Here is a 23,480-nt window from a genome sequence, read left to right on the forward strand (position 1 = left end):
CAGGCATCAGCTAGTTCCTAGCCCCACGTGATAAATTTTCTGTGGCTAATAAACTCCATTTTTGTAAAAAGGGACCAATATCGTTCCATACAGGGTTTTTTTAGAAGGCTTGATATCTGTCATTTTTTTCAAATCATACCACACAAGTAATCAAACTATACTAACCCCATAACCCCAAACAAAATAATATGCAAATATATATTTTTTGTTTCTCCTTTAACTAGATTGATTTATTATGACTATGTATTTATACTTACATCTAAACTATTTAGATTATATGTGTGTATATATATATAAACATTAAAAATAGATAAAAATATGTTTAGTAAAATCGCATGATTCTGATTTGTCTAAATGCTTAATTTGGGCATTTTGAAATCAGCCATGTCCACTCAAAATGATTTTCAGCATGCCTTTCACTCAACTTCTCTGGATCCTTTCTTGACTACTATACTCCTAATTCTTGCTCTGTTCATTTAATGCATTATTGTTTCATAATACAATACTACAAATTGCAAATTACATTTGGCTCAAGGAGTGATTATGAAAAATACGATCACTGCTGCCTTTGCTCGAATAACTCTGATAATAATGAAAGACTGATTGAGCTTTAAGCAGCCCAAATGGTGAGAAGGGTCAATTTGAACATTTCGATTAAGCTTCTTTTGTTAAACCCCACACTTTGCCAGGTCAGAGGCAAATAATCATACCCTACATCTGGTTACCATGGTTTTCCTGTTCCTAAAGCATCAGAACAATTTAGTAAGCAGCACTGCCCTGAAGGCAGTCCCATAAGAAATGCTAATGAACCCCAAGTCACAAAAACCCATCCCTTTAAAAGGGCACTTGAAAGAGGAAGAAGTAAAAGGTGGAATGATATTTTCCTACACTCCTTTTTCCATTAGGATGAGGAATAAGAATTTAGTAGCATAAATAATCCCAATAATTATTACGAGCTGCCTATTCTGATCCTCAAATTGACACTCAGGCTGTAAACGCACACACACGCAAGACTTAACGATATCTTGAGTTAGAAATCTTCACCCTGAATTAAATATGCATTGCAATCCAAATTAAATGTTTTAACGAACAATATGAAGAGGGATTTTAGTTATAGCAGCTGAAACACCCTCAAATATTTTCTTACCCTTATATGTTTACACAAGAGATGAAAGAAAGGAAGAAAGATAATACGGTCATTGAGGTTTAGGAAAAAGACAGACATTTTGTACAGCTCCTGGAAACTCAAATTTGAAAGATTAAAACTTCCCCAAAGATCTCATTATCTGTCAAGTTAAGGTGTCCGTCAGCACTTTTTTCTGTCAATTATAGGAAACAATTTCTGTTGATACACTTTTCTTAAAGAATGCTCTCTACAGAATAAATTAAGAGGTGCAGCTTTTCATTTTTTATCTTTAAGTTGATCTGCATATTCAGATTCTATGTTAAGGAGCTGGTGCCTGTCTAAGGCCCGAACAAGGGCTAATGCCTGCAAATTTCCAAAGCTCGGAGGCTCCACCTAATTCTCAGAACAAGGAAGAACATGTAGATTCCCCAAGAGGTGACAGCTCCTCACGCCATGGCCTGGCACCCACCATTACGTGGGGCCATGCCACCACCCCTGGTGCTGGCTAGTGTCACACACACAAAACATGATTATACGACCCCCCCCCCAAAAAAAAAGGCAATGGCTCTTTCCCAGAAAATATCCTAATAGTCCATGCTGTGGTTTCACTCTGCCAGAACACGCAGCTCTGAAGATTATTTATGACTCAACAGTGGTTACAAATGCAACTGGTAACTAAGATTCGAAATCCTGGGCTGGTTTCAGCAAAGGAGGAACAAGCGGGTAGAAGGTATTTCTTGTCTCATTTCTAGTCAGCATGGCTTCAGTCTGAAATGGAACATGAGAGTCGACAAACGTCAAAGCACCACATTCTTCCTTATTTGACCAAACAGTACAACAAGCGTTCAAATATAGAACTTGTTGACTTGTGCACTGGCCTAGAATTCCTCTCATCCCAACTCATTTCCATCTCCTAAGAACTGTCACGTCTGTCACTGCCTCCTGGGTGGTCGCTGATGCGAGAACTCGCGAGCAATCACAAGCAAAAAAAAAAGTGGAGCTCTGTAAAAGCCCATAGTGTTTATCCAACAAACCATCCTGGAACTGACGGGATACCACTAATATCAGTTTAAATTTTCAAGTCTCCCCCAGTTACAGTTTCTCTCACAGGGTGTCATTATGTTGCATTACCCAGGCTGAAGTTTGAAACTGTCTGGTCTAAACTAGAATGTGCAATCATGCTGTATTAGCAAACCTCACTTTGCTCAAGAGATACATAGAGAGAGAGAGAGAGAGAGACACACACAGACATACATACACACATATATATTTCTATCCCAAAGGATAGAAATAAACTATGTATCTTTTAGCTTAGGGGCTCAGACAATGTCTCTAGGAAATAATTCAGGAATAATCAAGCTGAGAGGGGAGGGGGACCATGAAAAAAAATCTTTAATACATGAGCTGACAGATGTCCAGTACCTTACCTTAAAATTTTAAAGAGCTTTCATTTAACTCTGAAACTAAATGTTAAGAAAGTGGAAACGAGGAAACTAAGGCTGAGGAGTTAAATGCCAGAGCTGGTGGAGCCGGGTCGGGAAAGGAGGGCTTCAAACACTAAACCCAGCGTGCCCTCTCTCACACAATACCCCTCACCCTCTTAGATCAGCTTCAAGGTCTGTGAATGACTCCTAGTTCCTTGTGTTGATTTACATGTCAAGGGTCCATGAGGCTCACATCTGGGAAGGTGGGGATGGTGTGGGCCAAGAAGGGGGAGGAGGGGTCCGGGCTCAGTGCTGATGGCCACCCCGCCCGCCAGCTGGTGACCGCTCCAGCAGGGGGACAGAACCCTGGTCAGGGGCTTGCAGCTGACAGCCTGCCCTTGACAAACAACAGGCCCTTTTCTCAGGATCAGATGATACGTCAGGAATGGGACCCCTGCCTGCCCGGAGAGAACACTGTCCCTTCAGGAGCACCCACCGTGCAGCTGACCCGGGCTGTACCGCCCCGGGGGACCCCGGCCCCTGGTGGCTGCTGAGCTCATGGAAGGCGGCTGGTCAGAACTGAGAGGGGCTGCCAGTGTAAGACACACGTGGGGCTGCCAAGACTTAAGAGAAAAAGGATGTAAACCAGCTCATTAACACTTTGTTTATTGGTTACATACTGAAATGATATTTTGGATAGGTTGAGTTAAATTAAATACACTATTAAATTTTTTTTTAAAGTACATGAGGTAAAGCAAAATCTTTATTATACTAAAAATGGTATTTGAAATAAATTTTAAAAGAAAAAAGATCACTGTGTAAGAATCTTGAATAGTGTAACACCAACTAGATTGTAAAATACCTGCAAGTGGTAAATGTGATTTTAACTGTCAAAAGTGTTCACCAAAATGCATGGTACAGTGTTCCTCTACACAGAATAACAATCAGTACGTGCTGAATACAATCTGATGCAAAAGTGCTGAATACAATCTGATGCAAAAACACCAACAATTCAAGTATGTGCCAATCACGTGACAGCTGAGATTGGGCAGGGCAGGGTTTCTCCACCGCAGTGGCAATACTGACACTTTGGGCCAGATAATTCTTTGTTGTGAGGGGTTCTCTTGTGCATCTGAGGATGTTTATCAACAACCCTGGTTATCTACTTGGTAAATGCCAGTAGCACCCCCCACATGTGAGAACCAAATACATCTCCAGATATTGCCAAGGCCCCTGGGGGTAAAATCCTGGGATAGAGAACCACAGGCCTAGGGTTTAAGACAAACACTAAGTTCAACGGGAGATCTTCATTATTTATAAAGGATAAGAATAAGAGAATTCAGAGAATAGTGTAAGTATATTGGTTTTCCACTCCCATACGCTCCATGTATTTCAAGAAGACTCCCTAAACACTAAGGAAGGAAGTCTCTTTCTACCAAGACGGTTAGGGATGAAGGCAGATAGCCACCTAAGTCCCAGAAGCCAAGATCTGTCTTTCAGTAACCCAAGAAGACTTCTGGGGAATGTAGCCATAAAAATCAGTAGACTAAAAGGCACCAAAGTCACTAATCAACATTAGAATGCTGTCATTAATTGCTTGAACTCCAAAATCAGAAAGACATAGGTTATTTGATGTGTGACTTTGGGCACTACTAAATAACAATTTAAAAAAAAACTATAAAAACATTAATAGAGAAGATTAAATGCAAGCATGTATTCAGTGCTGACAGAAAATCACCAATCAATAACAAAAAATATTTTCTAACAAGAATATAATTTTTCTAACATTTTCCAATAAGAATATTAGAGTATATTTTAATATTAGATATTCATATTAGATGTTTATAATATTTATAAAAATATAAATATCTGAAATATTTGTATTATAAATATTTAGATAACTATAATATTTTGATATTTATAATATTAGAGTATGATATTAGAGTAAAATATTTTCAAACAAGAATATTAGAGTATCTCCTCCTCCATTTCCAGGTAGATACTCTAGGTCCCCTAAGTTTGGAAGACCATAACCATGTAAGTGGTGATAAAATAAGGTTTTTCAGTGTTGGTAGCATCCTCCCTGTCTTTTTGGTTAAGCCAAAATGGTCTGGACCATAGTAGTTGATCTTGGTCAGCACACTACGGTAAGGGTAGACAGCCCAGTGCTGCAAAGCAGTTGCAATTTTAGAGGCCTGAGGCCGTTTAGCTTCAGAAAAAGGAGTTGGAGAGGCACGTCCCAGAAGCAGGTACTCCAGGGCACGGGCAGCTAGTTACCTACCCACCATCCATTCTCCTCTTCCTCCTTAGTAGTAGAACCCTGATTTGGTTGAGAGAGGACATATGGCTAGCTACGCTTGGACAAACCACTTAACCTCTTTGAGCCTCAATTTTCTTTTCAGTAAAATGCAACTATCTTTACATGGTTAATTGTGAGGATTAAATGAGTTATACATTTGCTGTGTGTTGGCACATATAAGCACTAGATAAATATTAGTTATTTTATCAGTTATTAATTTCTGGTTCAGCGACGTAGATGAATGGGGCTTCTGGAAAAGATCCTTGGAAAGGGGAGGTAACCCTGAAAATAGAGATATATATTAAGGATGGCTGAACAAAAGGAGGCAGTGACACTGGTGACATTCTGGGGCCAGCACAGGACCACCTTGGCCAGCCAATCTCCAGACTTCTCTTAAATAAGAGAAGAGTAAATCCTATCCTGTTAAGCCACATTCATTTGGGTCTTTTTTACAGTCAAAGTAATTTCTCACAGATATGGTCATGGAGATAAGAAAGCAAGAAGGAGTTTTTCCTTTCATATATTTGGCTCTCCAAACAAAGAAAAGGAAAAAACATTCTTTGTGGCATCTTTGTAAATGATCCTATCTCTAGATCAGTATTTCACTGGTCTAGCCCTTGGGTTCCCTGCAACTAATTTTATCCCAAAATGATACCAAGCTAATTCATGACAGCCGACAGAGGGCAGGATGGATCCAACAGCCTGCCAAGTGTCTAAGAGCAGAACTAATTGAGACAAGTGGAAATTACCACCCAAATGAAACCCCATCTATTTAGGCCAATGCTGCCATGCCAACTGACAAAGACTTTCAGTGTTGAAAGCCAGGAGAAAACAACAATCCATGAGTCAGAAATTATTTTCATTTTCTTCTCATTGTTTCTGATGCTATTTGGGTAGTCTCCAGTTGGTGAGTAGAGCCAACTTCCAGAACTTTTCTATTATTTTGGCTAATGAGTGCTTTCTCTCTGATTAGATGTCTATCAGCTGCATGTATAGAGAACTGTAGAAGACATTTCTTTAAAAAAATAAAGAAAAAAAGAAACAAGGTCCTTTTCTGTTACTGACCAGACTATATGGAAATAGTAAGTGCAGCCCTAAAATGAAAATTCTGCTTTAGTGGTTTATGACGTAACTTCCATCTCACAAGAAAAATAATGCTCAAATGAGTATTGCCAGACCAAATAGACAGGGGTGTATTCTAAGAGTTAAAGACACTAAGACCCATATGGGTAAGACAATATTTGACTGTGAGTCTTTTGCAAAAAAGAGTTCCATGAGGAAAAATGTTATATAAACATTCTATTTGTTCATTAAAATTGAGAAGGCAGATCCAAAATCTAAGTAGTAACCAATGTAATTGTATCTAACCAAACAAAAAATAGCTTATGAGTTACATTTTCTACCTTTTAAAAAATACTTCATTATTGAAAATGTAAAAGAAATAAAAATTGTGTCACAGCACAACCATGTCACAGGAAATTGCATCACAGGAAATAGACATAATTTTATTCTTTCCCGGGAATTGCATTTTTGAAAGAAATCTAGTTAAAAAATTTTTTAGTACAACAATGGCCTCAAAGTTCTTAATTCACAGAATAATTCGTGATATTAAAAATGTATGTAAAAAAATTAAAAGTTTTTTAAATTTCACATGGGCAGGGACCAGCCATGGAAACGCTGGAAAAGGTCAACAAACTAAAATTATGGGCATGTTGAATATACCAATTCTAATAACCTATTTAAAAAAATTACAAGTTTGTATATACCCAAAACTTTAAATCCCCTTGGAGAGAATAGAAAAGATAAACACTGTTGCCGTGGAGGAAGGGAGGGAAGGACGGAAGGATGGAGGGAAAGAGAGAGGGAGGGAGGAAGGAAGGAAGGTCTCCAAATCAAGGCTTATTCCTATTTTTTTAAAGCCACAGGAACAGAAGTAGTCATAACTTTGGAAAACAGACCCTGGGAAAACATAGCTGAAAAAACATGCAGGTACAGGGTAAGGACCCCTGATTATGCTTTACAATGGTTAAATGTCACCATATTAAAAAAAAGGGGGGGGGGGGGCTTCAAAAAAGGTAATTTTAAAACTGGTACTTTGATGAAGCAAACTATTTATCTGACCTAAGTACTTTTCTTGATTTTAAACATGAGAGAAAATGGGAAGTAGGTGGCTAATTTAGTAGCTGAAGCCTTCAGGAGCCCTAACCCAAGTCCACCTCTGGGAAGGTCACGCACTCAGCAGCAGCACAACTGCCAAAGCATGAGAGGAAAGCAAAATAGAGACAGCAAAAGATCAATTCTCCCATGACTGCAGTAAAAAATGATTGCATAATCAGCAAAGTCAATTGCTAAATTTACTGCCTCCAAGTTGAATTTTGGTAATCATTAACCTAAAAATTAATTCATAATTTCTATAATCCTATGTGCAGTTGGGATTAATATGCCACTCCAACTGTCATTTCTATCGCTCATAAAAATATGGAAATCTGACACAGGCTTGTGTGTGTAGAGAGTGAGTGTTGAAATCTCTTTGATACTTTGCTTCATAAAATGGGAACTAATATATGATGTGCTTTACTTGGAACAGACACTAACATTACATGCAATTACACTGGAATCAAAGAGATTTAGCATCCAAGAGATTCTGTCCATACTGGCATCACATAGAAACACTCAAGTATACTGCAGAACAATGGGGGACCATTCAAAATAGGTCCAGTGACATCCATTGACTTTGATAATTCCCATGCAGCCAAGGCCATGAAAGTATTTTGAGCTTCCAACATGAACACTGTTGACCACTACCTTCCAATTAATTAAAAACACCCTCTCATCTAGTCTTCAAGTACATACTCTCCTGGTTCCCCTTCTCTCCCTCTCCAGCAGTCTGTCCTGCCATCATCTCCTCCTTTGGCTTTCCTGCTCCCCCTGACATTTGAATAGGCCTCAGAAATCTAATGAAGTCCTTCTCCCCTTTCCCCACGCACACTTCCCAGATAACCATCTCATCTCCTGTAATACGACCATGGTTTCAAGTATCACCTGTATATCCAGAACTTCCAAATCGCAACATGGCCAACCCAACCCCCTCATCTGCCTACCAGTCACCTTCAGTGGGATGTAGCACAGACATGGCAAATTCCACATGTCACATTTCTTCCTAATATGATCCTCCTCTGGTGTTTCTAGTCAAAATGTGAATAGATCAGGCCCAAAACCTTGGGATTATTTCTTTCAGTTCCTTCTCTCTCACTGTTCACATCAAAACAAATAACCAAGTCCCACCGATTCCAGCTGAGAAATACAACCTGAGTCTGTCTTCCTGCCTGTCCCCACCACCCTCACCGGAGACCGAGCCACCACCATCTCTGGCCATGATTTTTTCAGCAGCTACCTAATAGAGTCCCAGGCATTCACTCTAGTCCAGTCCTTTAGTTCACTCGCCATATTGGAGGTGAGTAACCTCAATCTTCTAGAACATGGAAGTTTCACCAATCCATTCTCTTGAATGACTTCCCTTGGTCCTCAGAGAGAACATGAGTTATCTACGAGTCTCCACCCTGCTTCTCAAATGCTTTCAGCCTTTCTCTTGCATCTAGTCTTTGCAAACCCACCAGAGGAGAGCCACAATCTAAACAGTGGTTTTCAAACTTCAGGTTGCAATCCATTAAAGATGGGAAACTGATTTAGAGGCACTCACCTAGCATTTTTTAATAATGAATTACAGAATGACGATAGTAACAACAGCAGTTAACATCTACGTGGGGCTTACTTTGTATCAGGAGCAATTCTAAGAGCTTTGCATATATTAACTCATTTTAGCCTCAAAACAGCCCTGTGAGGGAGGTTACCTTTATTAGCTATATTCCGCAACTGAGAAAAGTAAAGCACAGAGGCTGATTCGACCAAAACTCACAGGTGGTGAGTAGTACAGCTGGGATTTAAAGCACAGAGGCTGATTTGACCAAAACACACAGGTGGAAAGTAGCACTTCTGGGATTTGTAGGCAGGCAGTCTAACTTTCAAGACCAGCTCTAACCTACTATAGCATGCTGCCTCTCACTAAAATACATCAAACCGCAACCGATATAAGAAGGGCAAGTATTATTTTGGGAAATGTTTATTTTAGATGTTTGTGCACATATGTATAGACTGGGTTATAATGTAGAATGTATTTTTTACTGTGGGTTGTGTCAAAAAAGTTTGAACACCCCTGATAACAGCAAAACATTCCTTCCCCCCCCCCCACCAACACTCCCTGCAGAAAGAGAACGCAAAATATCTTTTGGATCTGAGTTTTAATGTCATTTTCTGGAGGGAGACTCCCAGTCTGGTTTACTTCCACTTGCTAGAAGTTCCCACAACAACTTACACATTCCCTTTTCAGGAAACTCATTGTACCCATACCCACTTGCTTAGAGCCTGTCTTCTATTAGTTTTATCCACCACTAAATCCCTAACACCAACACTCAGCACAGTGCCTAGTATGAAGTAGAGACTAAAGTAAAAATATGTTGAATGAATGAATGAATGAATGGTTCTCCTACACAATTACTAACAACAGTCTATAGACACCATAACTAGATTTGGAAACCCCTATCTAATTTGAAACCATTTTTGCCAGTTGAGCAGTAAAATACTCATAGAATCTACTTAAAGGTGATTCTTTTGTGTAAAGCTGGTAAAATTTTTATGTGGTGTATAAATTGACTGTGCTTGGTTTCAGAGTTACATAACCCTACAGCTGATGGGGTGAGATAGGGAACAGGACATGGATGTGGTTAGAGAATGAAGCTGTTCCCCTGAGAAGCAATCAGGACCCAAGGCCGACACCAGGATTGCAATAGGCGTCTGCCAGAGGCTCCTATCTCAGGAAAGCATTTCATCAAGAAGCCCTTCACAAGCCATACACCAGCAACTCTCAACTGCCAATTTGCAAAGGAGCAGTAAAAGTCCATCTTTAATGGGATATTCATCATTAAGTGCTGAAATATGATCCCATCAGAAAGTTTGCTGCTCATTTGCAAATATATTTACCTGAATGTTGAGTTACATCAAACCAAGTTTGTTTTAGGGCAATCGCCCTTCCACTGGTGAGGTTAGGACAACTCTGGAGGGAGGCAGAGAGTGATCTGCATTTGGGATCATCAATGATTTGCCATTTTGCTCCAAGTAATAACATGCAACTGGCTGTCGCTATGCTCTAGAAGGGAAGTTTCTGTCCTCCTAGAGTACCTATCTGCAGGTTCTAAAGTTTACTTTCTTTAAACTGTTCCAAACTCTACCTATAACAAGGAAAATTAAACAGCTGGTATCATTTTCTAATTTAAAAGATTCTTAGCACCAAATCCCAAAAGGAGTGGGGGGGGGGGGGAACGACACCTGAAATCCTAGGAATTCAAAAGTTATACTTGAGACACTTTCCTAATGACTAAAATTAGTTATAAAAGCAGGAATTAGAGAGAAAATTATTTCCTTATAGCAACAGGAGTTAATGGAAATTTACAAAGGCCAGCCAGCTATCAGGAGAGCTGATGGATAATGGAAAAACAGGGTATAAAAATAGGAAAGGAATCAGTGCATCTATAGTATCATAAGGTCATCTTGAAAGAAGAGTTGGAGGAAAGAGCATATTTTTTGATTACTGGCTTTCTGGAGTGGAGAACATAACCATCACCCATAGTATAGACAGGTCTGAGGGCCAGTTAAGGGACATAGGGGAAATCGGTGATTTTTTAAATTAACAACAAAATCTCTGAGTCCTAAAGAATGATTTTGGGAAAAGAAAGGACTGTAGACAGAGAAAGCTACAGGAATCAAGTAGGAACGAACATGCAAAGTAGGGTTCAGAAGACATTAACTTCTGCATGGCCAAGCCAGCAAGAGGAATCTCTGTTTTTTTTCATGGCCCCCAGCGGCATACCCCTTCACATGACCCACTGCAAAGCAATCTTGGCTTCCACGCAGGTTCTGCTGAGAGCACAACAGACCAGAAGAGGAGTGGTCATGATCACGGCCATAAACGTTGGCCAGTGTTCATCCAGTTTGGCTCTACCAAGGTCACTGGGTGGCCTTGGTGAGTTACTTCACCTGCCTGGACCTGTGTGTTTTGGTTGTTTCATCCATAAAATGGAGCTGAAAGCAGCACCTACCTTTTAGGGTTATTGTGAAGATTAAATGGGTTAGTACATGTAATGTTCTTAGCAGAGTGTCCATCAGAGTATCAATATTCAATGACTGCTCACTGCTAGCAGTGTTAGTGAAAGTGAGCTGCACGAGGAATTCTTTATTCCATTGGGAGGGGTCATAATGACCAGCCTATCACCCAGACAAAATCAGAAGCATGGGTCCAGAAGTGATCCTGGATACCCCCTGAATTAAGTGGAAGAATGAAATGGAGAAACCTCTAAGAGCACAAGCACGGACCCTTGCAGGTAGGCCAGTTCATTTCAAAGTTTCTCTTCTATATGGACAAAGAACGTGAAGTTATTCCATTATTTTCATTTTTAAAGACTGCAATTGTTACATAACCAAAGAGCGACAATATTTTCAACAAAGGAAATGTCAAATAAGCGTAAGTATTATAAATGTACGGAAGGAGGTGGTAAGGAGGTGAAGTCGCCCTGCGTAGGTGAGGGAGGTTGCCAATTCCCAGGAACAGGACCTGGGCGCCAGGTTCCTTAGAGTAGGGATACTGGGGTTGGCAGGGAAAGAGACAGCTCCCGAGCGCCACCTATTGATGAGGCAGAGGATGTCTGAAAGCTCCTCTGATGTCGGCTTTAGAAGGGAGGAGGTATTTCCACCAGCCTCACTTTCTCTGTAGCAGTTGCTCACAAAATCTGTGAGTAGTGTAACATATTTTAAGAACAGAATCGTACAACATCTCCTGGTCTTAAGGCTTAGGACGACATTAATAGGGCAATTTTAATACTGCTCCTTGCTTGAGTCTGTGACCTTCTCAACTGTGCAACCCTAGACTGAGATGTGGGAACTGCCCAGCAAGAAGGATTTAATTTGGAAATCATATCTTTTTTGCAAGTCGGATGACTTTTAAATCACTTATGGCTGTCAATAGCAGAGAAGATGGTAATGTCAACAACAAACCCAAGAACATTATTCAGACCCCTGGAGCAGGTGCAGGTCTGTCTGCCCTTTGGGACCGCTGTTTCCGTCCCAGGCAGGTCCATACACAAGGCAGGGGCTTCAGGGATGTCACACCCCGAAGACAGGGTCACCAGCATTGCCCCAGGATAACTTGTCATCATAAACTGGGTAGGGATTTCTCATATAAGATTGCTCTAAAAAAATTGTTTATTCATTCATTCATTCAACAAATACTTCTTGTTTTAGTCTGTATTTCCCAGGAAGCAGTCCCCAACGATTCCAGAACAGTGGTTTAAATGGAAACTGCAAGAAACACTCATAGGCAAGTGGAGACATGACAGAGGGAAGGAAAGGCAGCCAAAAAGGGGTGCTTTCAAGCCTGTTACCACAGCAGGCACCTGGAGCTCCCTCCGGCAGGCAAACCCTAGGAGGCTGGTGCAGTGCCTCGAACTTTGGTGTACGCAGGAAGCTGCAGTGATTGTTAAGCTCCAGATTCCCATCTCAGCAGATCTGGGGTGGGGCCTGAGACTCTGCATTGCTGGCAGAGGACCTACACTGGTTCGGGTGTAGAACGAATACTTTAGATATAAACCACTGGGCTGTAGGGTAGGTAGTTGTACAGGGGCTTCCTTTGTCTTTTCAGAGCTGCCTTGGAATGCAGTGGGGACTGCCTTGGCATGGAGGGGGGCTTGCATCTGCTACACTTACTGGGCAACTGCTATGCACCAGGCACTCTTTGTAGAGATGTGGTGAGGGTGGGGTGGAGTGGGGTGGGGAGGGAATAAAAAAAAGGAGAAAGAAAATCCCTGCCATCGCATGGCCAACTTCTTAAACCAAATCAGTAGAACATATCCTACTCAGAATGAGAAGCGCCAAGAAGAAGAAGGCCAAAAAAGCAGGATAGGAAGTGTTGAGGTGGGAGGGAGGGTGGTTTTGCAATTTGATGGGCCTCCTTGTAAAGCTGACATTTGTGTAAAGATGTTAAGAATCCAAGTGTGATCCATGTGGATATCTGAGAAAAGAATATTCCAGTAAAGGGATGAGCAGGGACAAGGGCTCTGGAAGACCTGGCGTGTTCAGGGAAGAAGGAGGTTGGCTACAGCGAGGTTAGCAAAGGAGAGAGGAGTGGGAAATCAGGTGATAGGTTCCAGATTTCACTCTGAATGATTTGGGAAGCTGTTGGCAGGTTAAAGACAGGTGGGAGATGATGCAACTTCTGTACTAATAGAGTTGGCCTAGCTGTGGTGTTAAGAGTGTGCGGGAGGGAAGCCAGGGTGAAAAGATGGGGGCTCCTGCCATGGGGCAGCAGTGGAGGTACTGAGAAGCAGCAGGGTTCTAGACAGGGTTTAAAAGCAGCTCAGCTGGGCTTTTGCTTTTATATGTTAATAAATTGAATGTGGAGGATAAGGAAAAAATAGGAGTCAAAGATTCCTCCAAGGTTTTGGACATAACCAATAAAAAATAAAAAATAAAAATAAAAGGAACTGCTATTATCTGAGAAAGGGAAGACTACAAGAACAGTTCTGGGGAGATATGGAGATATCAGCCACCAAGTTGGGAACATGTTAAGTTTCAGAAGCCTGGTAGACATTTGAGTGAGCATATCAAGAAGATGGCTAGATCTTCACAACTAGAGTTCAGAAAAGATGCCCAGCTGGAGACGAAAACCTGAGAGTCATCCACCGACAGGCTGTATTTAGAGGCCAGAGGTTGGGGTACTCATTTGCTAACCTCTGTTCCATGAGTATGTCAACATTGTGTGTTAGTGAAAAGAGAAAAAGAGGAGAGGACTAAAGACTGAGCCCTGGGGACTCCAATATCTGGAGGACAGAGAATGATAAAGGACTAGCCAAGGAGGTTGGAAACGATTGGGCACAGAGGAAAGAGCTGAATCCGCTGGGTGATCTGAAGGAAGACAAAATCTCAACGTGTTGAGTGCTACAGGCAGCTACAGATGAGGGTGAGACGGGACCCGCAGCCTCACCAACGAAGAAGTATGGGGAGGTGGAGGAGAGCAGGTTTTGTGGAGGGAAGAGGGCTGAAGGCTTCACTGAAATAAGTTCAAGGGAGAGAAAATGGAGACAGCAGATACAAACAACTCTGTCTAAGAGATTTGCTGTGACAGGAAGGAGAGAAAATGAAATAGGAGTTGGGGGTGTTAGTAGGGTTGAGAGAAACTGTTTTCTCTAAGCTATATGAAATAAAAGCCTGGTTTAGGACAACGAGCATGATTCAGTTTAGAGGGAATCATTGACAGTGCCAGAGAGAGGAGAGAAAATTGCTGGCAGAATGTCCCAGACTAGTCAAGAAAGGATCAGGATGGCTTTAGAGGGCTTGGCCTTAAGCTTAGAGAATGGATGGCTCATGCATCCTAAAATAAAAAAAAAAGAAAGAAAAAAAGAAAGAAAGAAAATGAAAAGGTTACTAGGAGGCATGGATATATGGATATTTCACTATAATATGAAATGCAACCTGAGTTTAATCTTTTGTTTCTAAGTCAGCTATTATTAAACGTATGTCAGAAGAAAACTATCCCAACATTCAATTACATAAGAGGTCACCTCCCCAATGAATTCTTTAAAAGACTGTTTGAAAGGCGAAAACAATTGCCTTTATATAATAATTTGTGGCTTGCTAAAAATACGTTTTGGAGTAACATGTACTTGGTCCATTATATTTAATGCAAAAGATACAGAGCCTCTAATGGTAACAAATAAAAACATTCAGAAAGAATATTTTCAATATATGTTGTGGTGAATGTCATTAGCCGAGCCTGTCTCCTAGGACATTTTTCAGCAGTGTGATAGTATTTATTTACCCTATGTTATTAGAGAGCGAACAGCCACTAGCCTTCAATTTTCACATCAATTGCAGAAAAAATATTCCATTTTCTACACAGTCTGGAATTGAAATTGACTTAGCATCTCGGAACTGTCAAAAATTTCTTTTACGGAAAGGTTTGCTTTGCAGAGACTATAAAGTGGGTGTCATCTTTGACACTTGCATTCTGTATTGGTCCGCAGGTCTATGGAAAAGAAGCGTGAAAGAACATCAGAAAAGGTCTTGGAGAGGCTCAGCCGTCAAGCTTTGTGCCTCCTCTGACTTCCTTTGCAGTCAGCTTCAGTGTGGTAGATGTCAGGGGCTCTCTATTTAAAACTGCTAACAAGGAGAAGAAGAATACTAGAAGAATATGATATCAGCTCCCTGAGAGTTGTCTTTGTTAACAGGTCAGTCTGACACTTATTTTCCTGCATTAAAAAGGGGAACCTCTGTTTCGATTCAAATTAAAAGACGCCTACTATAAGTCCTTCGGATTTCAAATTCAGGACTTATTCTAAGGAAACCTCATCATATGCACACTTAAAAAACAGAACCGTTTTCTGTCCCAGTGACAAATGAGAGAAAAAAAAAGTTATGCAAAATCTCTTTTCCAGTTCTTTCTTTTCAATTGCATAGTATACTGCTCCTGTGTTTCATTTAGCTATGCATAGATTTCTTCTGGCTTATTTGAACAGCATCCTCTAATTCGCTGACAGATCACACAGGATGCCATTAAACATCACCAATGGTAAAGTGGTTGTGTTAATCCACATGGCAATTAGGCCCAAGTCAAAAACTCTTAAGTCCTGATAGTTCTGATCTGAACAATTAAACGCTGTCATGTTGTCTGGCTGGGTGGGGGTGGGGTGGGGCCTGCACACTGCCATCATGTCAGAGCAGAGTTACATCCTTCTCCCAGGCACTCACCCCAATCCCAGCCTCCCTTTATTAAATGATTTTCTTTTCCATCTTCACATTTATTTTTAATTAGGATGCAATTCTAACATTCTCAGGAAACAGAGCTAACTAATTACAATCAGGGTCTGCAATCCTAAGGGGCAATGAGTAATGGTGAGATTGTGGACCAAGGCTTCTTACAAAGCGGAAGGCTCCGTTCTTCAATGACAGTCGGAGACCTGCGTGCCCTCGCAGCCCAAAATATGATCACAGCCCTTGGCCAGGTAGATCCTTTCCAGCTTTGTAAAAGAGTGTGCGCTCTCACTCGACGTGGGCTCAGCAAACTCCAGGATAACTATTTGCCAAAGAACCTCTACTCTTTCACACTGGAAGAACAAACTTCCTGGTTTGGCCATCCCAGAGCTCCCATATTTTGTCCACCTTCTATAACCCATAAAGGGAATGAAAACTAATACTTGTCACAAAGTCCCTTTCCAACTGCCCTATCTGGTTATCCACCTCTGTCATTGCTGTGTTTCGTCACTGGTGTTGGCTATCCCAGCCACACCTCATCCCCTCCACAGATCAGCCTCCACCTGCCTGTCCGTCCGCCCAACTCAGTGTGACGCAACAAAACCAAATTGGCAGTGGTGCCTTCCATAATCCTGAAAGCACTGATTCTCACATCCAGCTCATGTGTGCTGATGATTTCTGAATACGCCAGCAGCTAGAACTATGGTTTTCCACTATGAAAAGGGGCTGATAAAAATGATAGGAAAAATAAAACACTTTCTCTGCCTTTTCAAGCTGTTATTTAAACCCCCAAGCTTGAAATCAAGATCAAAGTTTCAAATTGATTAATATGGAAATTACTAAACCATCAAAACTGCTGATGTCGTAAACAAAAATTCGTCAACAGCCACTAAGAATTCATTAAAAGTAAATTTATTGTTTGCTTTTAAAAAAACAACTGTGCAATATGTGCTGCTCAAGACATTTTTGAATCTGGTTTGTTGTTCATCTCTTCTCAGGCTTCAGTTTGGCAAGGCTAAATGAGAAACACGGTACAGACACACGGTTAGTAAGTACAAGTAAGGAAAGCAACAATAATTTGCGTTTGCTATACTCTCAAAAGCCTACTCATATGCTAAGATGTGTAATTCAAAACTACAAACATTAAGTTTTAAAATCTGATCATGGTCAGTGTGTTCTGAAAACTATTATATTCTAAAAAGGAAGAGATAGCAGTGTATCTGATTTCAACCAAACAAGGTTTCAAACTAAATTATCTATTTCCTCTTGCAGAACTGAATAAAACAATGCTGCAGGGACCCAGGTAATCATTTTAAATGTAATTGGAGGATTCAATTTTAATGGTAATATTGCAACATTACTTTGGCTTTAGCTTTCCACAGCAACAGGCTCTTGCCTAGCATATATGGACAATGGCAGGGAATAAATCTGAGAAGGGCACGCGAAGGTCACTTCTAAGGATCTTAAGTTTTAGAGTACATACAATTCAGATGATAACACTCCAATTTGCAGGCAAAGTGATATCAAATTACACTCACTCTGGGACTAAAAAATGTGAAGACATAATTTAAAATTTGTAATATAGGAGAATATTTTCCAATACAGGCTCTTATTATCTTGTTGGTTATTTCAATTTGGAGATAGAAACTAAGCCAAGAACATGTTGCTTAAGAATGCTGTTGCTTTCCTTTAGAAATTTAAACACATTTAAAATATTAACTAACAGATCTCTCTCCTACTAGAGAACATACCTAATTCCCTCTATAGCAGCAATTTCACATAATTGCAGAATTCTCAGAAATACTATATGGTATTTAATTTCAATAGCCATGTGTTAGACAATCAAACATACACAACAACTCAAATTTTCAGACTCTCCCTCTGCTCTGTGCTTTGTACACAGAATGATTACATTAATAAGTCATGTTTACCTGTTTTGTAAGCACACTCAGCTTTCTTAGTTACAAAACCATTTTTAATTAAGGCAATAGGAGCTCCTTATGTACAAAAGAAGATGCGGTTTATACAAGGAGAAACTAATACAAACATGAAACACTTAACATTTGTTATGTGAATCTTTACAGATTTAAATTTATGATCTAAAACTTGCTTTAAGGCAGCTTTTGCACGTCATATACTCCATAATTTATAAAAAGAAGAGTGACTCATATGACTCAGAATATTCTTTCCTAGAGCTGTTTACCAATAATTAAATCATTTTTGTGGCTACCATTCAATGTGTGAAATGGGATTCCATGTCGTCTGTACCTGCCAATCAATGAAAAAACCCACTAGATGAACCATCATATCCTCTGATACAGTTTGTAAAATATGGTCCATCTATTTAGCCCTCATCAAATTTAACCAAAAATCACAGACAGCTATAGGGAAAGGAGGTGATGGGGGTGGTTGGAGAGCCTGTTTTTGAAGGAAAACATTACTTCCCCAAGAGGACTAAAGAGAAAAAGCTCAAATTTATCTAAAAAGCTAGACTCCCAATACCTAACCATCTTTTAGCCTTAGCTTTCTCTGTTATCTGAACTACAAAATAGAAAGGAAAACCTAAAGCACACACAGCCACACACCTGCTTTGTATGCCATGTCTGCCCTAAACAGCCATACTGAATCTTTTTACAGCTACTAAGAAATGTATATGCATGTGCACATTCTGGTCAAGTTATTCAAAAGCAACACTGCTAATGCAATCACATCCTAGTCTCCTTAAAAGAACAAAGTGGAAGGAAGAGACTAACATTAAACTCTTACCACATTACCCTTATGTTGCTAAAAAACAAAACAAAACAAAACAAAAGAATCAACCTGAGAATATATTAGTTTCAATCAGATGCAGTACGTATGGAAGTTGTTAAAAATGGTTTGATAAGTCTCACAATGCTTTAGGAGTACTAATGGCATATAATAATGGTAATAAAGGAAGGATTAAGAGTCAACATTTGATAAAACAAAAAGCTGCCTTTACTCTGAATAGATTATTTTGCACTCATCTTCAAAGAGCAGTATTTGGCGAGTTTCATGATTTACATTATTCCATGTGTTAGTATGCTGGTATATGTTTCAAAACCAGCTCCTGGGGGAAAAGCTATTTTGTAGAATTCGGAGATGTCCATGGTGTAAATATTCTCACCATGGGCTGATTTCAAGCAACCAGCACGATGGCACAAACACCATGTTGGCACCCCAGTCTACAGCATTTCCACCATGCGAATATAATAGGTGTAAATGACCTCAAAAGCAGATGCAATAGAAAAAAAGCAGTAAAATAAACAGGAACTGGTGTGCTTTGAGTTTTAATTACCTGTAATTTTAAAATAAATATATTTTAGTAATGACCATGTTTTACAACCAGTTTGCAAAACTTCTAAAAATTTATCAATCAACTCACACAAGCCAATGTGGATTGATTCCGGCAAACCACTAATTCCATGTACCGAGAAAAGCACGTTCATCCATGATTTTCCTAACAGCAATGCTTAAACACTGGGAGATTAGCCTCATTCTTAGAAGGAGTCCTTCAGCCCCTACACCTGAACATAGAAGCTGACTTTCAAGAATATGCAGGCCTTTAAAGCTAGAAGTGGGTTGACTTCTTTATCCTAAAGGTAACTTCCACTTCAGGTTATAGGTAAATTCTATAGATACAGATCCATGGATCTTTTCGCACAAAGGCCATTGTGTTGATATTGCTTTCCAATATGTTTCCCCCACACTTTCTACTCTGGTCCCAAATAGACGGCTCTATCATGAGGTCTCTGCTTTCGGAGTTGTGCATTGCAGAAAAAAGGTAATTTATAATTAATGCAATTCTAAATATTGGAAATTTATTTATTATTCTATGACAAAAACAACATATTGTATCTGTCAGATAAATGCTGTCTGATGAATGAAAACTAACAAGTTTTTCCCTTCCAGTAAGACTTCAGGAAAGCCAATGGAAGGACATGGTGCTAAAAGTCCCGTGTATTAAGACTCAGGGGAGGTTTTCCCCTTACCTCTTATTCTTTAATTTAAAGAATACAGTACTACAAATTTCTTAAATTTTAATTGATGGGCAGCAGCCTTATTCCTGTGCATTACTTAGGCACCGGTTTATGAGCTGTCAGTTTGCCTATATGGAATGAAAAGCTCCCTGGTTAACAGAGAATCTGAAGTAAAGTGCCAGTTAGAGCGATTTTCATCCTGCAAGTGTTCCTGGACGTGGACTATAATGAAGAAAGATTATCTGACTGAAATGCATTCAGAAGCAGCAGTATACAAACAAGAAAAACTCTAATGAAAAACTATGAAAATATAAATGTTCTGAAACATGAAGGACTGAAATCCAATCCTATTTAAATTATAGATAACATGACTTACTAATAGGCTGGGCTTTGTGCGAGCTATTTCCATAGTTAGTTTGTTTCTTGCATGCACTTTACTCAACCAGACATCTACGGAATACAGCTGTTATGCTGTGTGGCCTGCAGGCTAGATCGTGATGCTTATACTTTCCAGACCTGACTTATCTATTACTCCGTGAGTTATTGGGGTCAAACTCAGGATCGTAAATCAAGACATTTGATGAAAATGAAAACTCTTGTTCACATTTTGCAATTTAAAAAAAAAGTTAAAAGGAAGGGATTCATAATGCAGAATAACGACTTTTTGAAGAGTCAAGTGGCTACATTGTATGTTTTCAATTTTAAACCATCATCCTGATATGTTTAGGGGTTGAATTTATGGAACAATCAAGCAAGTTTTATATTTAACATTAAATGCCTGAATATTATAAATCACCTTAGATGAACATTTATGGGAGAGTTTCAGTGCAACTTCTGAACAACTTGTCACTTTTATTGTTTAGCAATGATTTGTAAAAAATGATATGCTAAGTAATCCTGGAGTATAATTTAGGGACACAAAAACAACTGTCAAGAAACAGCCAGAGACTACATTTAATGAAATCTTTACAGGCTGAAGTAACAAGTATTAAATTAATCAACACAGCTTAATTGAAGCTCTATTTGTAACATTTTTTATTAGACTTATTAATGAACCTTTAAATGCTACCACTAACTCGAGCTCTATGTTAAATTTAAATAATGAACTATTGTTCCTACGCAAAAAAGAACAAGCCCTGCTTTAATAGTCCTTTGTCTCAATAGGGCTTTTACTCGCATGCATAGCCAAGGACACATGTCCATACTTCTCTTAGCTGTTATTTCCCTGGTTGGCAAGACCTCATCTTTAGGACTGCAAAAATGGTTGAAATTAACTAAGGTGAAATCTTTAGGAAATTAAAAATGCAGTAGCTAAGACTGGAAAACACACAAGTATTTTGGTTGACCTCAAAGATAATGTTTTCAAATCTCTGCATTCGGTAGCTTTTATTAACCTCACATTCACTTATGTTTTGGGGGCCCTGCTTTGGGTTGGTAATGTACTTACCTGAACATGTCTCCCAAGCCCTTCAGCATCCCCTTCTTGGCTTTCAGTTTATCCTTTTCTTTCTCTCTCTCTTTCTTCTTCTCTTTTCCAGTTTTATCCTTTCTCCTATCAGTCTTATCGCCTTTTTCTTGGTTTCCATTCATTTGTCTCTCGAGAGAGTGGGAAGGCTGGTCACTGGCTGTGGATACAGACTCTCTCCCTGACCTTGAACTTTCTTCTGTGTCTTCTTCCACTGTGAAGGGAATAAATAAAGACAAGAAATACAGTGAACCACAACAGGAAAAACAAGGAGTCTAGAATACATGTAAGGATTTTGCTTTCCCACATTTTCCTTATCAGACTCTTCACTGCAGCCTGGACCCGCCGTCCACTGAGATGGCACTGCTGCTGATTCTGAGCAGAATGTGGACTGAGCCTATGATGTGGGGGACCACCGAGCGCTGGTGTGGTCAGGCGTGAGGACGACATGTCAATGATAAGAAAGCAGCAGCTCCGTGGCTGGGCGCCGATTTACTCACCGTCATACCCTTCGAGGTACAGACCGTTTATTGCTGGGAAAACTAGCAGCTTCCTAAGGACTCAAAGGATAGTGCAGAAGGTTCCTGTGTACTATGTTTGCAAGATAAAAAGGAAGAAAACAAGCAGCCTCTTCCAAACCTTTCCCGTTTTTTTCTTCCAGGAAAGGATGACATGGATCCATTCTGATCCTTTCTTATTTTGCTAACTCCACCATCCACTAGTAACCACATCGAGGTCAGCATAAGGACTCTGTGGTAATTTGAAGCTGTTATGTACAGAAAAGGCCATGGTCTGCTAATCCATTCTTGTGGGTACAGACCGATTGTAGGTGGGAACTTTTGATTAGGTTATTTCAATTGAGAAGTGACTCACACCATTCAAAGTAGGTCTTAATTCCCTTACTGCAGACCTTTATAAGAGGATAAAGAACACACAGGAAAAGTCTACCAGGCAGATGAGAGAAACCCTAGAAAAGCTAAAAGATGAAATTCAGAGAAATACCCAGAGATGAAATTTAAGAGAAAAAGCCAAAGATGGAGAAGCCAGAAGCTGAAGCAAGAAAACCCAGGAGAGAAGGACTAGCAGGACTAGACTGGTAACCGGTCTTCAGAGACAGCATCGCCCTGTTTGATGCCTTAATTGGGACATTTTCATGGCCTTAGAACTGTACATTTGTAAGCTAATAAATCCTCATTGTTAAAAGCCAGTCCATTTCTGGAATATTGCATTCTGGCAGCTTTAACAAATCAAAACAAACTCCCTTCCTCAGGCTCCAGATATGACCATTTGTGCCTTCCGCACAGGGAACACTGGTCTTTTGATTTGCAGCTATCACAGGTCTTCACAGCCTTTCACTTTTCCTTCCAATGTCATTACATAATGCCATCATCATAAGCAAATACTATTACAGGTTCTAATCCTAAATAATTTTGCATGTTTGTCTACTGAATGGCAGCTGAGTAGACGTAGATGGCTCTTTGATGAGTCAATCAATAACTTCACATCTCTGGATTTCACAGATATTAGGTCTACTTACTGATGAAATGCTCCAACCCTTGAATCTACTCTTACAAGCATAAGAAGGGCCCAAGGGCACTTCAGAACTGCAGACTTTTTATATGAAAGGATGCCAAGTAACTAAGTAGGTGTCTACTACAAAAGGAACATGCAGGATTTCTATGTTAAATAAGGAGCATATATGCACCGGAAACACCCAATCTCAGGAATCTTTTCTAAGATTGGGTGTGGAAAATTGTCTTTTCCAAACACAGTAAGAATTATTGGGGCTTTAGGTTAGTCCATGACTTCTGAGGTCATTTTTCTTTGAGCTTCAACAAATAAAGTCTGGATCAGTGTTTCTGAGTTTCTTCTAACACAGAGCCTAATAGCAAAGTTAAGCCTCTCCAAATCTTTCACAGAGAACAGACCTGCAAATCAAGTTAGTATATCCTCAAAAGAAATTCAGTCTTGCCTCTCTACCTCCAGGGCCACTGAAGTTAGCAATATATATAATATCAAGAGTATATTAAGACAAGTAAGAACAATTGTTATATTTTATTTTTGTTTTTAAACCCTCACAAAAGGTTACCAAATTATAACATAGCCACGGCCAAAGTAATACAGTTAAAATACGCCAACTATGTAGCATAATGCAGGAAAAGGCACAGAATTTTTTCACTTGACACATTTGGTTAAAAACATGAGCCAACACATTTCACATCCCAGTAGGCTGTGCCCTGGTATGGTAGACTGAGTTATGCACATGTTCTTATCTGACGTGTTCTTAATCTCAATCTCCATTCCTGCGGGTATG

The 23,480-nt window shown here is 39.8% G+C and overlaps 1 protein-coding gene across 17 annotated transcripts in view; it reads right to left on the bottom strand.

The window, feature by feature from the left end:
• PARD3 (par-3 family cell polarity regulator) overlaps nucleotides 1-23,480 on the bottom strand; it is a 680,011-nt gene that overhangs the window by 173,602 nt on the left and 482,929 nt on the right. For 15 of the 17 annotated variants that reach the window (XM_037835598.1, XM_037835600.1, XM_037835599.1 and 12 more), the window contains one exon: nucleotides 21,149-21,380. In XM_037835598.1, coding sequence (XP_037691526.1) covers nucleotides 21,149-21,380 — 232 coding nt within the window. Of the gene's footprint in view, nucleotides 1-16,599; nucleotides 16,719-21,148; nucleotides 21,381-23,480 lie in introns of those variants that run through there. The other 2 variants (XM_037835612.1, XM_037835611.1) reach the window with 1 other exon arrangement.

This window comes from Choloepus didactylus, chromosome 5, assembly GCF_015220235.1.
Source record: "Choloepus didactylus isolate mChoDid1 chromosome 5, mChoDid1.pri, whole genome shotgun sequence".
Lineage (NCBI taxonomy): Eukaryota > Metazoa > Chordata > Mammalia > Pilosa > Megalonychidae > Choloepus > Choloepus didactylus.